This window comes from Piliocolobus tephrosceles, chromosome 11 (genome assembly GCF_002776525.5).
Source record: "Piliocolobus tephrosceles isolate RC106 chromosome 11, ASM277652v3, whole genome shotgun sequence".
In the NCBI taxonomy this organism is placed as follows: Eukaryota; Metazoa; Chordata; class Mammalia; order Primates; family Cercopithecidae; genus Piliocolobus; species Piliocolobus tephrosceles.
This window is the reverse complement of record NC_045444.1, coordinates 116335479-116358483: the sequence shown is the minus strand read 5'-3', so window position 1 is coordinate 116358483 and position 23005 is coordinate 116335479. Positions and strand designations below refer to the sequence as shown.

Genomic DNA, 23005 nt, shown 5'->3' with positions numbered 1-23005 from the left:
TGGAGGTGTAAAAAATAAAGTGGGACTTAAAAAAAAATTCAAACATTAAATTGAATGCCTGCTTACCTGAGACTATTACCTGACATTTACTATCAATGTGTGTCTAATGAAATCCTTAAGAATGGAATTAGGCAACTGGACCTTAGGGAAACCAGTATTTCAGAAACTATCACCTGCTGTCTCTACTGTCTTTATGTCTGCTGTCTTTTTCTCTCTGAAGACTGCTTTCTAATTTGACCATATTAGATACAGCCGTTGTAATGCCAAACTTAGGTTTGACAATCTAGGTACCCAAAGAGTCTTGGGAGGAGACTCTTGTTGGTCCATCACAGGTTGTTGAGTCTTGAATTCTAGTTAACTTGTGGCAGGTGTTATGACTATCTGGAAGGGTATTATGTATTATGTTGCAGCATTCATAGGAGTCTGTGGGAATGTAGTGGGGAGAGAGAGGAGGCAAACGTGGTTGTCTAATGTAAGTACCCACTTGTAGAGGCATCTAACGAAATGTCTTAAGTTTGCGAAGTGCCTTAGGGCTCTTCAGAGTTGTAATTATGCAGAAGTATAGAGAACTTTAAGGCAAGAAGATTTTGTAAAACTTCAATAGATAATTATCTTTATTTATTTAGGGACGGAGTCTCACTCTGTTGCCCAGGCTGGAGTGCAGAGGCACGATCTCGGCTCACTGCAACCTTCGCCTCCTGGTTCAAGCGATTCTTCTGCCTCAGCCTCCCGTGTAACTGGGATTACAGGCGCCTGCCACCATACCTGGCTAATTTTTGTATTTTTCGTAGAGACATTCACCACATTGGCCAGGCTGGTCTCCAACTCCTGACCTCGAGTAATCCACCTGCCTTGGCCTCCCAAAGTGCTAGGATTATAAGCATGAGCCACTGCACCTGGCCGCTTATTTATTTTTTGGTTGGCTTGTTATATTGGTTGCTGAGAGAAGAATTTTACAATCCACTTTGGATTTGGGTATTTTGTAGTTTTTAAATATTTAATATTAGGCCGTGTATATAAATTGAGAATTGCAGTGTCACTGGATTAAACCCTTTCTCACTGTGGAGGTACTCTTTTTATCTCTAGTAATGTCTTTTAATGCCTTAAAAGACTTTTTAAGAGCAGTTTTAGGCTCACACAACAAAATTGAGCTGAAGTTACAGAGATTTCCCATACACTCCTCTACCCTGCAACATGCATAGCCTTTTCCTGTGATCAACATCCCCCACCGAAGTGGTACATTTGCTACAGTCAGTGAACCTACATTGACATCTTATTACGCAGAGTCCCTAGTTTACATTAGGATTTATTCTTTTTGCATCTTCTGTCAAATTTATAATGACATATAGCTACCATTATAGTGTTAAAAACTGTAATTTTTACCACCCTAAAAGTCTTCTGTTACTTTTGAAAACAAGAGTCTTATTGTAAAGTCTTTTTTAGATACTGCACCAGCTTTCTTTTGCCTAGTATTTGTACGGTATTTTTCATCTTTCGTTCTGTATTCTTGTTTTTTAGATTATCTCTTAGAGTATTTTAAAAGCCTAGTCTGATAATCTTAACTAGAGATGGAGTTTTACTTCATTTTATTTTCTGATTTTTTGCCTTCATTTGAGTTTATTATTATTATTTTATTATTATTTTTGAGACGGAGTCTCGCTCTATCACCCAGGGTGGAGTACAGTGGCACCATCTCAGCTCACTGCAACCTCCACCTCCCAGGTTCAAGCGATTCTCCTGCCTCAACCTCCCGACCACGCCTGGCTAATTTTTGTATTTTTAGTAGAGACGAGGTTTCACCATGTTGGCCAGGCTGGTCTCAAACTCCTGACCTCAGGTGATCCACCCGCCTCAGCCTCCCAAAGTGCTGGGATTACAGGCGTGAGCCACCATGCCTGGCCGAGTTTATTATTTTTTATGATTCTAGTCTCTGCCTTCCTGTTTTACAAAGTAAAACAGTGTATTTAACAAGGTCGTCTTGTGGAAAATCCAACGACCTTAAAATGATAACTCCATTTACCAAGTTCCTTTTGGCTTTAAGATACTGTCATTGGAATCAATTTTTTAAAAATCTTACTCTATAGTGTAATATAGAGTTAATATTCATTTACATTTTGCTGTTTGTCACCTTTATTTTTTCCTGGGCCACTTTCTTTCTGCTGGTGGAAAAACGGTTTTAATCTGACCAAAACTTCATTAATAAGAGATAATTTCACTTGATGTAGAATGTTTTATTTTATTATTATTTTTTTAGAGATGGTGTCTCACTCTGTTGCCCAGGCTGGTATGAAGTGGTGCTGTCATGGTCACTGCATCCTCAAAATTCTGGGCTCAAGTGATCCTCCTGCACACCTCTACATGTGGCTAGTTTATTTTGTTGTGTGTGGGTTTAGATGTCTTTTATTTATCCTGTTTGGGCTCAGTTAGCTCCCTTGCATCTGTGGATTCATATCATTTACTGGTTCTAGAAAATTCTCAGCCACCAAATGTTTAGATATGTCTCTCACATTTCTTCACTCTTCTGCTTCTGGAATTTTTATTAAACTTATATATGAACTTCCCACTTGATTCTCTGCATATCTTATTTTTAATCTTTTGTTTTTTCTGTGATATATTTTATATAATTGCTTCTGTCTTCCACTTTGCTGTCTTTGTCTAATAGACCACCACACCTGTCTGAGCTTTATTACTTTATTTTTCATATTAGAAATTCTGTTTGGTGGTTTTCCAAATCTATGTAACATTTAGTAGTTTTTCTGTTTCATTTATCTTTTTCATGTTTGTCCTTTTTGCGTCTACACGTTGTGAGCATTTTAAGATCTGATAGTCCTTCTATCTGAAATGTTTTGTGTCTTTTTGCAGGTTCTTATTCATGATGCCTTGTTTACTTGAGTGTTATCTGTATTCTGTTCCTTGTCCTTAAATTATGTGTAGCATTTTCCTGAAGCCTAAAGGTGCTTTTCTCCAAAGGTTTACTTTGCTCCTGTCAAGTATTTAGATGCACTAAGAGCTTGCTACCCAAAGTATGGTTCTCAGACTGGCAGAGGTTTTTAGGAAACATGGCATGTCAGGTTCCATCCCTGTGTTTTAACAAGAATGTGAATTTTAACAAGATCCATAGGTAATTCTCAGGCACACTAAATATTGAGCATCACTGCATTAAGTGATCAGTAAGATTTGAAGTTCCTTGGCTTACAGTTTCTTGGATCATTCATCTGATTCAAAATATGCCTGTAAATCTTGGCCAGGCCTGTATAAATTCTCAGGTATAGATTTTCTTTTCCCCTTCTCTTCTCTTCTCTTCTGATGTCTGCTCTGTCTTGCTTGCTTTTTTTTTTAGCAACAAGGCAACTTTCCCAGCAGTTGGTTTGGGATGGGGTTCAGGAATATTTCTGGTCATCGTCATCATAAAAGTGTATCCCATAGTTTTTTTCCCCTTATTTCATGAGTTGAGAGTTGATAAAGGCCTTTTAAAAAAAATGCTAAATTGTGTAATCGTTACATGGGGCCATGTTATTCTTCTCCGTATAGTTACACTTTTAGTGCTGCCAAAGTGATCATGATAAAGACTTTTTAAAAAAATCTTGAAGTAAGATTATATTCTTGAGTATTTTGGGTTTGGAAAGTTGGGGGTGGGGGTGGTTAGCTTCATAATCAGCGTCATTCATTACTAGGGACATATGTATTAGAACAATAATAAGATACTACTACACACCCAGCAGAATATCGAAAAAAAATTTTGTTTTTGAACCGGAGTCTTAGTCTGTCACCCAGGCTGGAATGCAGTGGTGCCATCTCAGCTCACTGTAGCCTCCACCCCTTGGGTTCAAGTGCTTCTCTTGTCTCAGCCTCCCGAGTCGCTGGGATTACAGTGATGCACCACCAATCTGGCCACTTTTTGTATTTTTAGTAGAGACGGGGTTTCACTTTGTTGGCCAGGCTAGTCTCAAACTCCTGATCTCAAGTGATCTGCTTGCCTTGGCCTCCCTAAGTGCCGAGATTACAGGCATGAGCCACCGCACCTGGCCTAGAATAACCAAAATTTGAAAGACTGGCAACACGAACTGTTGGTGAGGAGACAGGGTCTCACTCTGTCACCCAGGCTGGAGTGCAGTGTTGGATCTCTCAGCCCACTGCAGTTTCTGTCTCCTGGGCTCAAGCAATCCTCCCAACTCAGCCCTGAAAGTAGCTGGGACTAGAGATGCGCACTACCGTGCCCCGCTAATTTTTGTGTTTTTTTGTGGAGAAAAGGTTTCACCCTGCTGCCCAGGTTGGTCTCAGACTCAGCTCAAGCATTTTGCCCACTTTAACTTCCCAAAGTACTGGGATTACAAGTGTGAGCCACTGTGCCTCTCCTACTTTTTGTTTATTTAGTCACATTATTCTCAAATGGGTGAGTGACAGTGTCTTTACCTCTAAAAGGTATAAAGATTTCTTTGACAGATGAGAAAACTCAGGCTTCGTTACGAAATTTTTCCAAGAGAACATGGCTTAAAATGGTAGAGCCAGGGTTTGAACAGACTCAAGACATAGGTACTTTTTACTACTTCTCTCTCTCCTCCGCTGTTGACATTTAGGTGTGGTTTTCCCGACTTTTTTCCTACACATATATAAACAAATACATACCTTTCCCTCCCCCGCTTCTTTCTTATGCTTTGAGTCTCAGCTTAAAATGTCTCTTCAGAGAGCTGTTACCTGATGATTCAACTCAAAGCAGCTTTTTCCTTCCTCCTTTCCATTATCCTCTACTCCTTCCTATTTTTCTCCTATTTCACTTTTCATGGAACTTACCACAATGTGCATATATTCTATTTTCTCTTTCCAATTGAGTGTAAACTCCATTGTAGCAAACAGTATTGACACCTGTCAGATAAGCCTTCAAATATTTGCTGCAGAAATGAACAGTGTTCTGTCCATGAATGTCAGTGTGGTATATACAAGTTTACCTTTGCTTTTGAGGACCTCTAAATATGCCATAGTATTGATACCATGTACTTATTAACTATTCCTTTGTTGAGAACATTGGGATCATCTCCCTTTTTCCACAGTGACATACTGCAGTGAGTATCGTGATTACATCCTTACTTGTGCAAGTATTTCTTTAGGTTAGATTCCTAGAAGTGTCTAAGGGTATCAGACTCTAAGGATATCAGTGGCAGTTTTTAATTGTGGGAGCTGGGAGAGTCATGTAAAAATTACAAAGGAATAGAAGATATGTAATGATACCAAAACAATAGTGTACATCTGTGTCACAGTTGTCAAACCTAGCTGATACTAGAAAAATAAATTGTTATTTTGATTTTTTTCCTTTTTAATTTCTTTTGGTGTTTTGTTTTGTTTTATTTTGTTTTGACGCAGGGTCTCCCTCTGTCACCCAGGTTGGGGCTCAGTGGCACGATCATGGCTTGCTGTAGCCTTGACTTCCTGGGCTCAAGCAGTTCTCCCACCTCACCACCTTAGCCTCCGGAGTAGCTGGGCCTACACGTGCATGTCATCACACCCGGCTATTTTAATTTTATTTTTTAGTTTTGATATGGGATTTCACTCTGTTACCCAGGTTAGAGTACAGTGGCATGATCTCAGCATACTGCAGCCTTCACTTCCCAGGCTCAGGCGATCCTCCCACCTCAGCTTCCTGAGTAGCTGGGGCCACAGATGTGCACCACCATGCCGGGCTAAATTTTTTCTTTTTTGGTAGAGAGGAGGTTTCACCATGTTGCCTAGGCTGGTCTCAAACTCCTGAGATCAAGCGATCCTACTGCTTCAGCCTCTGAAAGTGCTGGCATTACAGGTGTCAGCCACTGCGCCTGGCCCCAGCTAGTTTTAAAATATTTTGTAAAGGTGGGGTCTCCCTAAATTGCCCAGACTGGTCTTGAACTCCTGGGCTCAAGCCACCCTCTTGTGCCTTGGCCTCCCAAAGTGCTGGGATTACAGGCATGAGACACTGCACCCAGCCTCTTATTCTGATTTTAGGAATGGTTTGATTTTCCCATACCCCCATTCTGATAGGGTCCAGGAATCTGTATTACAAAAATTTGCTTTTGGGAAATACACCTCTGATTTTTTTCTTGGCTCCTGGTTTGTACATATTCTGGCTCAGTGTAGAGGCAGTTTTGGCATCTACTTATTTTTGGTAAAAATGCTAAATGTAGAAATGTGGGGCATTAGTCTGTAGAGTATGGCATTTAAAATTTTTTTTTCACTTTTGAAAAATATTCGAGACATTCTAAATGAATTTAGGTATAATTGCTCTGAAATGCATGATCTTAAACAAAAATTTGACACTATTATTCACCAGGTGTTAAAGTTACAGTCTGTATTTTCTCCCTGACTTTGAGTTAATTTTAATGCTTCCTTTCCCCCTACTTCCTCTCCCCCTAACTATAATCTTAATAAGTTTTGTTTCTGACAGATCCCCAGGGTTGTAGCTCTATTGATGACAGGCTACATACTTGTTTGGAAAATATTATAACACAAATCCATGGTTATCACAATGTTGAAATGTTTTTTATTGCAAGTCAGGAATAGACTTCCTAATCTGAGCTATGTTAAAGAGTTAACCTCTCTAGGCCGGGCGCGGTGGCTCACACCTGTAATCCCAGCACTTTGGGAGGCCGAGGCAGGCGGATCATGAGGTCAGGGGTTTGAGACCAGCTTGGCCAATATGGTGAAACCCCATCTCTACTAAAAATACAAAAATTAGCCGCGTGTGGTGGCGTGTGCCTATAGTCCCAGCAACTGAGGAGGCTGAGGCAGGAGAATCTCTTGAGCTCGGGAAGTGGAGGTTGCAGTGAGCCTAGACTGCGCCATTGCACTCCAGCCTGGGTGACAGAACAAGACTCCATCTCAAAGAAAAAAAAAAAGAAAGAGTTAACCTCTGTGATGTCATTATTATGGTGGAGTTCAAAACAGTGACAGAATATATATTGAAGAGAATACTTTTGAAAATATTGCCTTATTTTGTGTGTCTGTATGCTGTAAAGGACATTTACCAAATATAAAATTGTTTTTGTCCATGGGGAGCACCTTGCTGTAATCTACTGGGTACCTTGTATTGTACTGTGAATAACTTTGATTCTTAGCCAGGAGGTTTCTCTCTGCCCCTTAAGGGAGAGAAGCATTTACAAATCATTGTCTCTCTGCTCCCTCAGCAGCTCCTCGTTTTCATGATCACCTGATGAGTCTCTAATAAATGGTATTATTAGATCTTTATAAGGAAGAACTTTAAAAGTACCCCATTGAAGAAAAACTGAAATAAACATTAGGTTGGAGTCTTTAAAAATTTGGAACTGAATCTGATTTTAGGGACTATCTAGTCTGATCCCCTTAAGAGGAAGTAACTAAAAAGGCTATTGATAAGCTGACCTACTATCCCCATTCGCTGATCGTAGCCAGCAGGATTGTAGACCTGTTAAAATTGGATCTGTGAGCCATTTTTGGCATGTGGACTAAAAATTGCTGTCTATGTGCTTTTGAGACCTAAGGAATATCCTCTATTACATAAATGCAGTTAGTATTCTAAAGGATTATACAAGCCATCTGAGCTAAGATAGGATTTATATTAGGGAATGAGTGGCTCTGTGTTTTAGAAATAGTTGGGCAATAGCTATTCAGGATAAACTGATCATCTTACAGTGTTCTACAAAATAGACTTCTGGTGCATTTTGGACCTCCTTGTGAAGGGTTACCTCCTTTCTTCTCTGCTTCTCTCATACCTGTTAATCACAGATTCAACAAATTAGGCACGTACTTCCTTACTTGGAGTTGTCATCTTCTCATGCCTCAGAGATTGATGTGCTCTTCTGATCCAAAGCTTATGCTCTTAATTTTTTTTCCCCTGTGGGATCCTGTTAGTAGACTGTCCTTTATTCCCAACCTTTCTTTCAGTAATTCTTTTCTTTACCTTAATACATATGCTCAAGATTTATTTTTTTAAAAATGACAAACAGGGAAATTACATATATCCATGCAAACACAGCCTTTGTCTCTCTGTCTTCCCTTCCCTCCTGGCTATTGTCTCTTCTCTTTATAAAGTCTAGCACTTCCAGAAGAGAGTTGGTATTTATTATCTTACCTTATACCCTCTCCTTCCCCACCATTTCTAGAAATAGCTGTCACCATTTTCTTTTCTTTCTTTTTTTTTTGGAAGCAGAGTCTTGCTCTGTCCCCCAGGCTGGAGAGCAGTGGCGCAATCTTGCTCACTGCAACCTCCGCCTCCTGGGCTCAAGCAGTCCTCCCACCTCAGCCTCTTGAGCACCTGGAACTACAGGCGTGCTACCATGCCCTCGCTAATTTTTGTATTTTGTGTAGAGATGGGGTTTTGCCATGTTGCCCAGGCTGCTTTCCCCATTTTCTAAATCTGATGGACATTGTTGAGTTTTTTGAACTCTGCCTATCTGTCTTCCTCTTGGTGTCTGCCAACACCACTGTCCTGATTTATTTTCCCAATACTTGTGGTAAGTTCTTGATTTTCCTTGACTGGATTCTTTTTTTTATGTTTTCCTTAGATTTTAGCCTTTCCCAATATTTCATCCTAGGCGTGTTCCTCTCTTTATGCTGTCTGTTTTTCATAGAGAAAATAGAATCTTATTGATTATCTTGGTTTCTCCTACTTCCTGCATGCCAATGTAATTTCTCCCATCTGCATATCCAGTTGCCTACGTAATTCTCAATCTTTACTTCCATTTGCTTATTGAAACTCTTTACCTAGACACCTACATGATGAGTTAGTTTTTATATGATTAACACTAAATGTAATTTTTCTGCTCGTGTGTATCATTTAATAATGCTGCTGCAATCATTTTGTATAGTTTTCTAAAGTTAAAAGCATGACTTTTAGAACTATAGAATATAAATAGCAAAGATACTATTTGACTAGTTAATGAGGAGAGGAAGCTGTTGTGGTAAAGCTGTTTTAAAGAGCATTTGGGGAACTGGGTATTTGCAGGTAATTTAATAAAGAATTTTAGAGTGAGATTACTGATAACCTACAGGCAACAAACTGCAATCTTTGGGGTTGTCTTCTCTTCTGTACCTAAACGGTATTTCTCCAGACTTAAATCTACAGGTTAACATATACGTTTAATATCTGAACCCCTGATTAATAATAAATAGCAAAATTAAAATATGATGCTCTTGTAGAAAATTAATTCCTAGGTAAGCCTCTGACGTAGCATTTCGTAGGACATTGAAAGGATGTGCAGTCACCTTCTTTATATGTTTTAGATAACTTTTCTTAACCTTGTCACCAGTGTAAGAAATTTGAGTCATTTTAGCATTTGTATTTGTCTGAAGTCTGAGAACCACAGTCTGAGACTATTCTTTCTCACTGTGTAGATTCTGTCATCAAAATGTTTCTTGACCCCATCTTCATTTTGTCTTCTTCCATTGTTAATCAGATCCTCATCTATCCTTAGGTCTATTTGGTAGCTTTCTACTTGATCTGCCTCCTTATTGGTAGGTCTTAAATGCAAAATTTTTTGTTTCTGGCCCTTCATGATAGAGTTTAGGCTTATTTTCAGGCTCAGGGAACCACTCCACATCCCTCCATGGTAATTTATTCTCTCATTCCTCCATGTCTTTCCTCACTGCTCTAGCATTTCAGGGAACATCAGCAGAAGTGACCGGTCATCCTCAACCTGTGAAGGTGAAGTTAGCCACCGTTTTCTTCTTTGTTTAGAGTAGTACATTTGAGCTTTCTTCTCAAATCGATGTAGCATATTTAATGATAATTATTCACTTAATGATTGGCCAGCTAAGCTGATTTACCAGATGGCAAAGGATCAGAATTTTCTTCCTATCCCCCATAATCCTTTAAGCTTGGGATGTCATGGCTTTCTAGTATTTTGATTTTTTTAAGGTAAATATGTAATTATTTTTTGTTGTTTGTTCAGTCAAACTTGTATTTGAGTGCTGGCCCTGTCCCCTATTAGGTTTGTAGCCTTAGGGTTATTTTAACTTACTGTGTGCCATGGTTTCTTTTTAAGAAGATTATTTTCACTACCAGTTTTGTAAAGTTAGTGTGAAAATTAAGTGATTTAAAACACATTGGTACATGCTAAGCACAGAATACACATAACCTATAATCATTCTTACTTTACTATTCAACTTAAATCTTGTATTTTTTCCATTAAATATTGTTTTCTAGTGTTACGAAAATACTAGTTTCGCCGGGCACAGTGGCTCATGCCTGTAATCCCAGCACTTTGAGAGGCCAAGGAGGGTGGATCACTTGAGGGTCAGGAGTTTGAGACCAGCCTGGCCAATATGGTAAAACCCTATCTCTACTAAAAATACAAAAATTAACCGGGCATAGCGGTGCACGACTGTAGTCCCAGCTACCCGGGAGGCTGAGGTGAGGCAGGAGAATCGCTTGAACCTGGGAGGTGGAGGTTGCAGGGAGCCGAGGTCGCGCCATTGCACTCCCACCTGGGTGTCTCAAAAAAAAAAAAAAAAAAAAAATTACTATTTTTACATGTTGTATAATATTCCATTCCATTATCCCATTCAAATGGTTTTGATGCCTGTAAATTGCATTCAGTGCCTAACAGACCCTAACGTAGCCCTTTCTCTTGTACTCAATGGCCCTTACTTTTCTGATTAACTGGAAAAAAAGGCAGTAAATTTCTGTTTCCCTTAATTCAAATGTGAACTAATAAACTGCCTTGTGCTGTTCTATGTCAGATACAGCTATTTCAGGTTTGACATATGGCTGCTTAAGAGTTTGACATTTGCCGGGCGCAGTGGCTCACACCTGTAATCCCAGCACTTTGGGAGGCCGAGGCAGATGGATCACCTGAGGTCGGGAGTTCAAGACTAGCCTGACCAACATGGAGAAACCCCCTCTCTACTAAAAATACAAAATTAGCCGGGGTGGTGGCGCATGCCTGTAATCCCAGCTACCCGGGAGGCTGAGGCAGGAGAATGGCTTGAACCCGGGAGGTGGAGGTTGCAGTGAGCCGAGATTGCGCCACTGCGCTCCAGCCTGGGCAACAAGAGCGAAACTCTGTCTCAAAAAAAAAAAAAAAAAGTTTGACATTTGACTCGTGAGTATACCATACAAAACTGCTGATTTTGTATTACCTCCTTCCTAAATAAAAGTAAAATAATAAACTGTCCCAGTGGGTTTCTAAGAAGTTTTTATCCCCTTCGATTCCTTTCTGGCACATGATGGACCTGATGATTTCCCCCGTTTTTCTTTTAAGATTATATTTAATAAGCACTCATTAAATGGCAGCTGTCATGTTCAGGTAAGGTTCTGAGAGCCTTACATGCCGTCCTCTAATACTTAAATCCCAAAGTATAATATTGTCTCTAATTAAATGGAGAAACAAACTGAGATGAAGGCGAGTACTTACAGGTCTTACTAAGTGGCAGAGGCAGAATGTGAGCCTAGGTGGGAGATAGAGAGCAGTAAGCTCCTTGTGAGGAGGAATTGTCTTACTTGTCACTGTTTCTCAGCACCACTCAATCTCAGCCCCTCTCAGTGCTTTTGGGGGAAGCTTAAAGGTTGTTCATTCCCACTTTAAAGATAGGCTTCTTTGAAGTGTTTGCTGTTTTTAGGTAGGCAAGAATGACTTCTGTTATACACAAGAGTGATTTCTATTTTGTTTTATCGTAGTGGTTTAATGTATACTGCTCCTTCCCACACTTGGTTCTGGGACCTAGTCATTTCTTTCTTTATGTGGTGTGTGTAATTCAGAACTGGAGCTCCAGATGTCAGTTCTTGCTTGTAGTCTGCAGGTCTGGATGCCATTACTTGTTTCATGCAGGGTACCAATTTTGTAACATTTCAGTTTATTTGTAAAATAGGACTAACAGGCTGTGGTTTATATGACTCCTTGTCACATTTAAATTTTACAAAATGAGTAAAGTACCTTGCAAATTGTGTTTATTACTGTAATTTACCTCCAAGTTAATGATCTGAAGCCAAACCAAGCCTTTTTAGAGGATGAAATCTAAATAAGTGCATAAGAAATTAGGGGGTACATACTGGACAGATGAGATTTACTTCTAAAAGCTTACTGTGCAGACATTGCTTTGCTTAAAGATAGGGATATATTCTGAGAAATTTATTGTTAGGCTGTTTTGTCGTTATGTGAAGATTGTAGAATGTACTTAGACAAACCTAGATAGTATAGCCAACTACACATCTAGGCTGTCTGGTATAGCCTGTTGCTCATACACTGCAAACCTGCTCTAGACATAGCAACATGTTTGTTGCATACATGTTTGTAATGTACCTGTTCCTCTACCAAATACTGTAGGTAGTTGTAACAAAATGGTAAATACTTGTGTGTCTAAACATATCCAAACACAGAAAAATCACAGTAAAAATATGGTATTGTATACTCTTATGGCACCACCGTTGTATATCTGGTCAGTTGTTGAACAGAATGTCAGTAGTGCAATGTGTGGCTGTTTTTTTTGTTTTTTTGTTTCTTTGAGACAGGGTCTCCCTGTGTTACCCAGACTGGAGTGCAGTAGTGTAATCACAGCCTACCACAGCCTCATCCTCCCAGGCTTAAGTAATCTTCCATCTCAGCCTTCTGAGTTGCTGGGACCACAGGTGTGCACTATCCTGCCTGGCTAATTTTTAAGTTTTTTATAGAGACAAGGTCTGTATACCTGTGTTGCCTGGGCTGGCCTCAAACTTCTGGGATCAAGTGATTCTTCCGCCTTAGCCTCCTGGTAGTAGAGACTACAGGCATCCACAACTGTGCCTGGCTTTATTTTTTTGCAGTTGATTTCTTTCGGTGTTCTAAAAGTTCTGTACCAGAGGAAGGATTGGATTTTTAAAAAATGTTTTGGGTTTTTTTTTAAACTTTGTGTGTGTATGATATTAAGAATTAAGCAAAAAAATTAATTTACAGCCAGGTGCAATGACCCACACCTGTAATCCCAGCACTTTGGGAGGCTGAGGCGGGCGGATCACTTGAGGTCATGAGTTCAAGACCAGCCCGGCCAATGTGGTGAAACCCCATCTCTACTAATAATACAAAAATTAGCCTGGTATAGTGGCAGGCACCTATAATCCCAGCTACTCTGGAGGCCAAGGCAGGAGAATCACTTGAGCCCAGGAGGCGGAGGTTGCAGTGAGCCAAGATCATGCCACTGCACTCCGGTCAGGGCAACAGAGTGAGACTCTGTCTCAAGAAGAAAAAGAAAAATTCCAAAATGTTTTTAGTTTAAGTTTTCCTTGAAGGAATATTCTTGATATATATTTTAAGAATGAATTTTTAAATGTAAATATAAAACAACAACATACTTTTTTTTTTTTTTTTGAAATGGACTCTCACTGTTAGCCAGGCTGGAGTGCAGGGGTGCAATCTTGGCTCACTGCAACCTCCGCCTCCTGGGTTCAAGCAGTTCTCCTGCCTCAGCCTCCCAAGTAGCTGGGATTACAGGCATGCACTACCATGCACGGCTAATTTTTGTATTTTTAGTAGAGATGGGGTTTCACCATGTTGGCCAGGCTGGCCTCGAACTCATGACCTCATGTGAGCCACCGCACCCAACCGGTTGTTTTTTGTTTTTTCTATGTGGTATTTGCATGTAGAGTTAAATACTTTTTCACATAAAATTCAGAAGTCATTTAACTTAAACAGTGAATAAGTTGGTTGTACACTCAGCTGTGATCAAAGTTGTCATGAATTTGTTTTCAACTTTGAAGACATCCATTAGCCTTTTTGTTTTTCCTGTTAAAGTCATACATGTTCTCTCTTATTTCAGTGCCTTAGGACTGAATGTCAAAGGTTTTATGTGAAAAATCTTGATTAGTTTTACAGAAATGAAGGTATGGCCATGGTTAGAAAAGAGTAGTGTATTTCAGGATTTGATAGGGATATTAAATTGGATTTATAATTCTAGTTTCACACTAGGAAACTAGAATTTTGACCTGTGAAGATGGAATCTTTTGACTTATGAAGATGGAATCTTTGAGTTCATATTCACTACCGGCTATGAAAACATAACTTTTAGCAGTATAATAGTGTAATTCCCACTTGTGTTTTAAAAATTAAGTAATAGCATATGGTAGGCATAAGTAATTGGTCAAGTCAGTACAGAATAATCTATAAGGAAAACATTCTGGAATTCATTGCATAGAGAAAACTTTTGGCCTCTGGGTTCTTAGCTGAAGCCAAAGAGGCATTAAACTTTTTTTGAAGTTGAGGTGGTGATATCTCTGAAGGGTATAGAACTGCTCAGTACCAGGATTCAGAAGACTGGTTCTTCAACAGATTACTTGGAACTTTCTTCATTTGGATTTGTCTGTAAGGTGTAAGGGGTTGAACTTGATCATCTCTGAGGGTCCCTTTCAGCTCTCTGGTTTTGTTGATACCTGGCAGAGGGAGAGATCCTGTATCCATCTTATGTTAATCTTTTATTTACTTTCAGGAAATTAAAGTTCCAACGTTTAACAGTGCCTGGCCTCTTTTTAAAAAGATGAATTTATGCTTTAACAGCAGGTAGTAATTTGATAAACAGCTTTCTTCTTACTTGCTCTTCTTCCTCTTAAATCTCAAGAATTACCGGCAGATAGACTGTTGGCTGATGTTGGTGCTGGTTGACCAGCACTGAAGATGTTGGGGAGCATCATTAAGGTTACCTAGGTGACTGGGGCAAAACAACTACCGTGACTTAGTTTCATTTGAATAACATAACACTCCATGACCTACAGTAGGTGTTTAATAGCAGAAGTTGGGCAGGTGCCAACTACTAACCTTGTTTATAATACTATTGTTTGCTCTTTAAAGTGAGAGCAACAGTATCATCCTATTCTCTTGTATCTGTCCTTGCTGTTTGGGTCCAGGTGAAATGGTATTGAGATGATTGAAGTAGAGAAATTTCTAAGATGAATTTTGAAAAAGGCTGGCCTTTTATTCTTTAATGTGCTGAAATTCTTGGTGTGTTGCAGTATACCCAAGAAAGCTCTTTTAAACTATGTCTCCAACTTTTTGTGCCCAGTGAATGAGGATCTCAGGTTAGGGGACAGGCATTCATATTTTGACAGAACTTCCCAGGTGATTGAGATGTTTACCCTTAATTGAAAACATTTCACTTTTGAAAATATTTTGTCGAAAATTAAGACTCATATTGACAGTGATTTTTATGGTGAAGCCTCTCCCAATATATTAGATTTTACTACAAATATTTTTATTCTTTTGAATAAATGTTTATAGTAATAATCATGCTTAACATGTCCTGAGCACTTGCTATGTGATTGGCACTGTATTGAGTAGTTTACATGGGTTTTTATTTGATCTTCACAACTACTGTGTGAGTTCTTTATCCTCATTTGATTGTTTGATTGAAGCACACTCATGTATGCAGTATGTATGTATGCAGACACTCATGTATACAAGATTATATACAACTTGTTAGTGTTAGAGTCAAGAATTGAACTTGGGCAGAGACAGTTTGGCTCAAGAGCTCTGTGCTTAAAGCTGTTAATGCTAGAGCAGCCTGCTATTTCCTTATACATTTATAAACAGTCTCAATGACAACAAAAATGATTTCTTTAATTCTAAACTCCGGATCCCCCAGTCCTTTCTCAAAGGCAGTCATTATTAACAAAGTATGTTTCATGTATCTTTCCATGAATTTTTAACATGTGGGCAGTATACAGAAATTTATATACAAGTCTTTGTATACATACACACAAATGAGAGTTTCATATTTTTCCATATCAATATGTGTAAGTTTAACCTTTTCTTCTCTCTCTGCCTGCCTCTTTTCTAATGTTTAATTGTATTTATTTTTTCTTTTTGAAACTGACTATCCTTAAATTAGTAATTCGAACTTTCTAATTAAAGTTTATTATATTAATTTGGACATATGTGATGTCTTTTTCTGCTGAATTGTATCAACAGTGTAACCCAAAAGAAAACCTACTTTCTTACTACAGTACAAGGAATCTCTAAAACAAAATCCAGTACAGTAATAGATTTAATTATGATTAATTTGCATTCTCTTTGGCACCAGTTTCTATAATGTCATATGTTCATTCTCTTTCCCAGTAAATAGAAGTAGCGAAAGAACTCCACTTCAAATTTGACTGCAGGCTTACAAAACATAGGGAAAGATTTTATTAGCACATGTTGTAATTCTATGATTGTAATGTTGGCTTGTTTTATCAGTTAAACTAATTTTCTTAGTGTCGTATTTTATCTGTACAATAATTTCTTACAGAAAGTTCAATTTGGTTAAGAACTGTTTTGAGCTAAATTGTTAAACTTTTAAAAATACTTTCACAATTTCTTGTTGCTGACAACTCTGTTGAGGTAGGTAATGTACTGGTTTTAAAGAAGAGTAAATTAAATGTAGAGATTATTTTATCCAAGGTCACGGCCAGCAGAGCTGCTGTTGAAAATCCATAATATCTGGGACCATTGCTCAGTTTACTCTATTTAAGCTGTTTTCTCCTCATCTTTTCATTAAGTTTTACAATTTTTGTTTTGTTTTGTTTTATTTTGTTTTGTTTTGAGATGGAGTCTCACTCTGTCACCCAGGCTGGAATCCAGTGGCATGATCTGGGCTCAGTGCAACCCCTGCCTCCCAGGTTCAAGCCATTCTCCCACCTCAGCCTCCCAAAATGCTGGGATTACAGGTGTGAGCCACTCCACCCGGCCACAGTTTTGTTTGTATTTATTTTTTCATTTGTTATTCACAACAATACTGTGAAGAAGACATGACATGTTAATTCTGTGTCTGAGGAATCCTAGGCTTAGAGGCTGTGATTTGTACAAAGGCAAACTTCTTTAACACCTGTTCTGTCACAGGACTTGAGCCATCATCTTTTGACTTTAGGTGTAGTGCCTGTTTCTGCACAGTACTAGAATGTGGAAACGACGACATTTCTACCTGTGCCGTGTTTTCTTTGAATTGAGAATTATCTGGCTATTCCGTGAAATCTAAGTTAATTTTATATGCTGAATCCTGGACCACGTGCCTTGAATATGTTATATCTTGACATTTTGTAACACATTCATCGGTCAGAGTTCACAGTTCAATGAGACATTACAGCATGGCTGAAGGCTGTAAAATCAGTTAGTTCGCAGAAAATTCCCACGTCACTGTAAGTTCCCCTCATTTCTTGCCCATATTGTATTTTGTAATCTGATAAATTTTGTTTATTTTTTCTTTTAGTGAATGGTAGTGTCTAGAAAGGGTATGTCCCTTCAAGAGAGAGGTGCCAATGTCCAACCGGCCTAATAACAATCCAGGGGGGTCACTGCGACGTTCACAGAGGAACACTGCCGGGGCCCAACCACAAGACGACTCAATAGGAGGAAGGTATGTATTTCATGGTAATTTGAGATGGGATTGGGAATACAAGAAAATGTTTTTAAGGCTCATTGTGAAGTCCAAAACTTGAATGGTTCATTGCATATGGGTAGTTTTTCCTGATTTGTGAGCCAAGTACTTAAAAGCAAACTGGAATCCAAAGCAGTTCCTAATTTTTTCCCCAGATATGCTAGACTCAGAGAAGTAGTTCATAGCCACTGACATGTTCACACACCTGGTTTAACATATGGTGTGTCATGTTTTGTTTGCCCTTTCTCTTCACTTCCTGAAACTGTATTACAACACATCTTTCACCATTCGTGGTCCTTTTCCTTGTGTGTTGACTTAATGATACTTTATTGAAAAGAAGCCTCACTTGTTTTAAGAACTTGAGTTTTGATACTCAGCTTTTGAGCTTTTGTCCTCATCATGCCTTTTGGCAACATAGATATTAACAGGGTAGTGAGGCACTCTGACTTTGTTAGTGAACAAGTTGTCTTATGTTTTTAGTGGTCTGGTGTTTCTTTTTAGTTGGAGTAGTTACATAAGAAGTAGTGTGAAGAATCAGATCAGGTGCATTTTCTTGAATGTAATACTCCAATTCTGATTTAGCCAAGGTCTGTCATTCCATGTAAAAAATACTCAGAACTCCTCTTGCAAGGCCTAGTTCTCTAATTTTGGGACTAACATTGATTATGTTTAGCTTAATGGATTATGTTTAGCTAAAAAAATTTAATGGTTAAATTTTTTTGTTTTTGAGAGTCTCATCACTCGGTTTGGAGTGCAGTGGCACTATTTCAGCTCACTGCGACCTCTGCTTCTGAGGCTTAAAAATCCTCCCACCCCAGCCTCCCAAGTAGCTGGGACTACAGGTGTGCACCACTGCACCCGGCTAATGTTTTTTGAGACATAGAGACGAGATTTCACCACGTTGGTCAGACTGGTCTCAAACTCCTGACCTCAAGTGATTCACCCACCTCAGCCTCCCAAAGTGCTGGAATTATAGGCGTGAGTCACTGCGCTCAGCCGCTAAATTCTAATAGGATTATCTCCTACAGCCATTTGAGGCCATAACCGTGAATACATATTATCTAGTAAATTATTTTAAAAATGTTTAATGTCAAATGTAAAGAATAAATCAAAGCACATCATGCTGATGTCAGACTGTTTAAGTGGATAAGCATAGGGACTTTGGACTAGGGCAGCTTTCTTTGTGTATGATTTCGTTTTTTCTTTTCTTTTTATTTTTGAGACAGAGTTTCTGTAGCCCCGGCTGGAGTGCAGTGGCACGATCATGGCTCACTGCAACCTCTGCCTCCCGGGTTCAAGCGAATTCTCCTGCCTCAGCCTCCCAAGTAGCTGGGATTTCAGGCACGCACCATCACACCCTGATAATTTCTGTATTTTTAGTAGAGATGGTGTTTCACCATGTTGGTCAGGCTGATCTCAGACTCCTGACCTCAGGTGATCCCCCGGCCTTGGCCGCTCAGAGTGCTGCGATTATAGGTATGAGCCACCACACCCAGCCTTTGTGTGTGATTTCTGCCTCTGCCATTGTGTCTTTTGTTAAGAGTTTCAGGAAACCTCAGTGTCTTAGTCCACAGAGTGGTGATAGCTATTTGATAGGATTATTGGTAAACTTCAGTATTTTAGCATGTTAAGCTCTTACCACTTATACTTAGTATATAGAGCTCTGTTCTGAAAATTTTTGCTCTTTTACATTCAGGTTATTCTTTGGAGCAGCCACACTCAGCTTTATGTGGCTTATTTTATTTTATTTTATTTATTTTTTTTGAGATGGAGTTTCGCTCTTGTTGCCCAGGCTGGAGGGCAGTGACGTGATCTTAGCTTACCGCAACCTCCGCCTCCCAGGTTCAAGCAATTCTCCTGCCTCAGCCTCCCAATTAGCTGGTATTACAGGCATGCACCACCCACGCCCGGCTACTTTTGTATTTTTAGTAGAGACGGGGTTTCTCAGTGTTGAGGCTGGTCTTGAACTCCAGACCTCAGGTGATCTGCCCGCCTCGACCTCCCAAAGTGCTGGGATTACAGGCGTGAGCCACTGCATCCGGCCTATGTGGCTGATTTTAAAATATTATTCCTCCTGTAATAAAGTGTTACATGTTCATTTTAGATTATTTTGAATATATAGAAAACTAGAAAGAAAACATAATTACTTATAAGGTGTGCTGTTGACATTGGATACTATTGACATTTCTTCTGTCTTTTAAAAACTGCATGTAGATGTATATATATATGTATGTATGTGCATATAAGTAACTTGCACCTTTTGAACAACTGAGGTTTTATGCACGTTAGTTCTCAGGTTGCATTGGGACTCTTGCATGTGAACTGACAATCATTTTGGGCTATCAACAGCACATTGCTTCTAAAATCCAGTGTTTCAGCATGGTCATTTTTTCTATATATCAGTGTTACAAATTTATTTTTTGAGACGGAGTTACTCAGGCTGGAGTGCAGTGCTGTGATCTCAGCTCACTACAACCTCTGCCCTCCGGGTTCAAGTGATTCTCTTGCCTCAGCCTCCCCATAGTAGCTGGGATTACAGGCGCCTGCCACTGCACCAGGCTAATTTTTGTAGTTTTAGTAGAGATAAGGTTTCACCATCTTAGCCAGGCTGGTCTTGAACTCCTGATCCAACTGGCTTGGACTCCCAAAGTGCTGGGATTATAGGCGTGAGGCACCGCACCTGGCCTAAGAAATTTTTAAAATTGTATTATGTTTTTATTTTATTTTTAGGGACAGAGTCTCACTCTATGGTCCTGGTTCTAGTGCAGCGATGCAGACATAGCTCACTGCATCGCAAGTAGTTGAGACTATAGGCACCTGCCAGTGTGCCCAGCTGTATATTTAGGTTGGTGCAAAAGTAATTGCGGTTTTTGCAATTTTTTTTTTTTAAATGGCAAAAATCGCAATTACTTTTGCACCAACATAGTATGTATTTTAAAAAATGAGTAAGACTGAGCATGGTGGCTCATGACTGTAATCTCAGTACTTGAGGAGGCTGAGGTGGGATGATCACTTGTGGCCAGGAGTTCGAGACCAGCCTGGGCAACACAGCAATACACATCATGTGTCATCAGAAGACACATGTAGAAATTTTCTGTTTCTACAAAAAATAAATTAGCTGGACACACTGGAACACATTGATATTTCTACCTACATAGGAGGCTGATGTGGGAGGATCGCTTGAGCCTAGGAGTTCAGGGTTTCAGTGAACTATGACTGGGCAGGCCACTGCATTCCAGCCTGGGCGACAGAGCAATACCCTGTCTCAAAAAATAAATAAATAATAAAGTAGTGGGACATAAATGGAAGTGGTTAATACTAGCGATTAAGATGTGTTGGTTTAAATAGCTCAAAGTTGTAACAGAGATGGCATTCAATTAGATTTGTAGAATGACAAATCTTGTTGTAGTTCATTTAGTTTAAGCCAGTCAGTAATATGCTCAATTGTGAAGGGTGTGATCAGGACATAGAAATTTAGAGCTTTAGCCAAAACATCTTATTAGTTTTAAGAATGTAAATGAGATGAGAAGATGCTGGCTCTTTTAAATATCACTTTGCCTTCTTAGCTTGATTCTTTTGCTTATAAAAAAATCTCAAGACTGGGAGGAACTTTGAAGACCTTCTTATCAACCCCCAGGTTGATATTTTTTGTTGTTGTTGTTGAGATGGAGTTTTGCTCTTGTCACGCAGGCTGGAGTGCATTGGCGTGATCTCGGCTCACTGCAACCTCCGCCCCGCGGGTTCTCGCGTTTCTCCTGCCTCAGCCTCCTGAATAGCTGGGATTATAGGCATGGGCCACCACACCTGGCTAATTTTTGTATTTTTAGTAAAGATGAGGTTTTACCATGTTGGCCAGGCTGGTCTTGAACTCCTGACCTCAGTTGATCCACCCACTTCAGCCTCCCAAAGTGCTGGGATTACAGGCATGATCCACTGCATCTGACCCGGATTGACTTTTGAAACCCCTATAGAGTATACTATTCTGGCAGTTGTTTAAACTCTCAGAAACCTTTCCAGGGATTTTTGTGAGTCAGAGGATTGGGATTAATTGGGAGAAAACAATTACAACTATATATTTATTCTCTCCATGTGACTCAGTTAGCTTTTCTAAGTAAAATGCTGTCATCGTAGCCTTCATTTCCTGAAGATGGTGGACTTGCCCCTATAAAGGTATTCACAGTGATGCAGTGATTCAACTAATGATAATAATAGCAGTTAGACAACAGCATTAATGGAGCAAGTTTAAAAAATGATTACACATTCTTTCAATTGAAACTCAGAAACTCTGCAGTAAATATGTAATGTCTCTTAAAAATGTGGAAGCTTGCTCAACTTTATACAGCTAGTGTGTTGTCAGGACTTGATTCCAGACCTCTTGACTGTAAAGTCAGTGAATCTTTTCATTATGCCATACTGTTTCCCTGCAGACCACTGGATCCCTATGATGAGGGACTTAGAAGAGGGTATAAACTTTAGAATTGAAGTAGCAGTTTTCCCTCCTAGGATTTGTGCTAGGATTCATTTTTGACCCACTGTTTTCTTCTAAACCTCTGCATTAGCTGTCTTCTTTGTGTAACCTCCTACCGGTGACCTCTTGTGCCTTTCTCCCAAATCAAGATAGCTTCTTTTTAAAAATAGTTTAAATTCATTCTTAAGATAAATGAAAATAGAGTCTGAGGATATATTTAATCTCTCCTAATTTTACCTCTGCTCTCCTTTTCACCCATCCTTCATCACTATCCACAGTCGAACTAGACATCTTATTCTTCTTCTATTGTTTTTCTTTCCCCCTTTCCTCTCCAATTTTTTTTGTTGTAGCTGACCTGTTCCCCTCTTTCCTGTTCTCTTTTTCTTCTATAGGAAATCACTCCCTTCCACTGCTTCTCTGTTGGGTTGTTCTCAGGGATACTAACTAGCCTTTTCCAGTTGTAGTGCAGGTATTTGTAGGCTACCACCTCCCTCTTGGCAATGCAGTAGCGTTTTTATTATACCATGTGCTTTTTCTTGTTTTTCTCAAGTGGCAGTGGTAGGATTGAATTTAATTTTATAGCAACTTTAAGATCGCTTTACTGGTAGTTGTCTTCAATGTTGATTTTATTATATAAACAGTGCATATTGAGAATAGAAAATTGGGACGTTTCAGGAAAATTAAAGAAAATAATTTTAATCCTACCACTCAGAGATAACCATGGTTAATATTTTTCTGTTCTATGTTCTTAGAGTCTTTTCTATATGTGTAGCTTCTTTTTGTTTTTTCAAAATTCCACATTCGGAGATCAATATATGTATACTTGCAACATACAAATAATAGGGATGATGTTATCACTAGATGTATTTTCTGGAATTCTGTAACATTCTTCCATGAGGTAATTTAAAGTGGCTCTGTGATTTTCTTTAATATAAAAGCCCGTGATTTAAATTTGGGCCTCTAGGTTTTTTCCTCAGATTTTTGCTGTAAAAAATATTGCTTGTGCCTATCATACTTGAATGTGAGCTGGTTTTATCAAGTCAAATTCATGAAACGGCTTTACAGAATCTAAGGGTATGAATATTTTGAAGACTTTTAACAGATTGCTAAATCTGTTAAATCTTTCAGAAATCTTGGGCCAATTTAATACTTCTACTAATACTTCTTGAGAGTGCTCATTTTGCCAAATCCTAGTCAATAGAGCATACCCTTTTTAAAAAG

At 39.1% G+C, this 23005-nt stretch overlaps 1 protein-coding gene across 18 annotated transcripts in view; it reads left to right on the top strand.

Annotated features, from left to right (window-relative positions):
* The window catches only part of TRIP12 (thyroid hormone receptor interactor 12), a 154349-nt gene that overhangs the window by 23652 nt on the left and 107692 nt on the right, over positions 1-23005 (top strand). For all 18 annotated transcript variants that reach the window (XR_002726701.2, XM_023193919.2, XM_023193908.2 and 15 more), the window contains exon 2: positions 17149-17295. Coding sequence is in view for 17 of the 18 variants with exons in the window: in XM_023193919.2 (XP_023049687.1) it covers positions 17198-17295 (98 nt within the window). In the remaining variant the exon portion in view is untranslated. The remainder of the gene's footprint in view (positions 1-17148; positions 17296-23005) is intronic.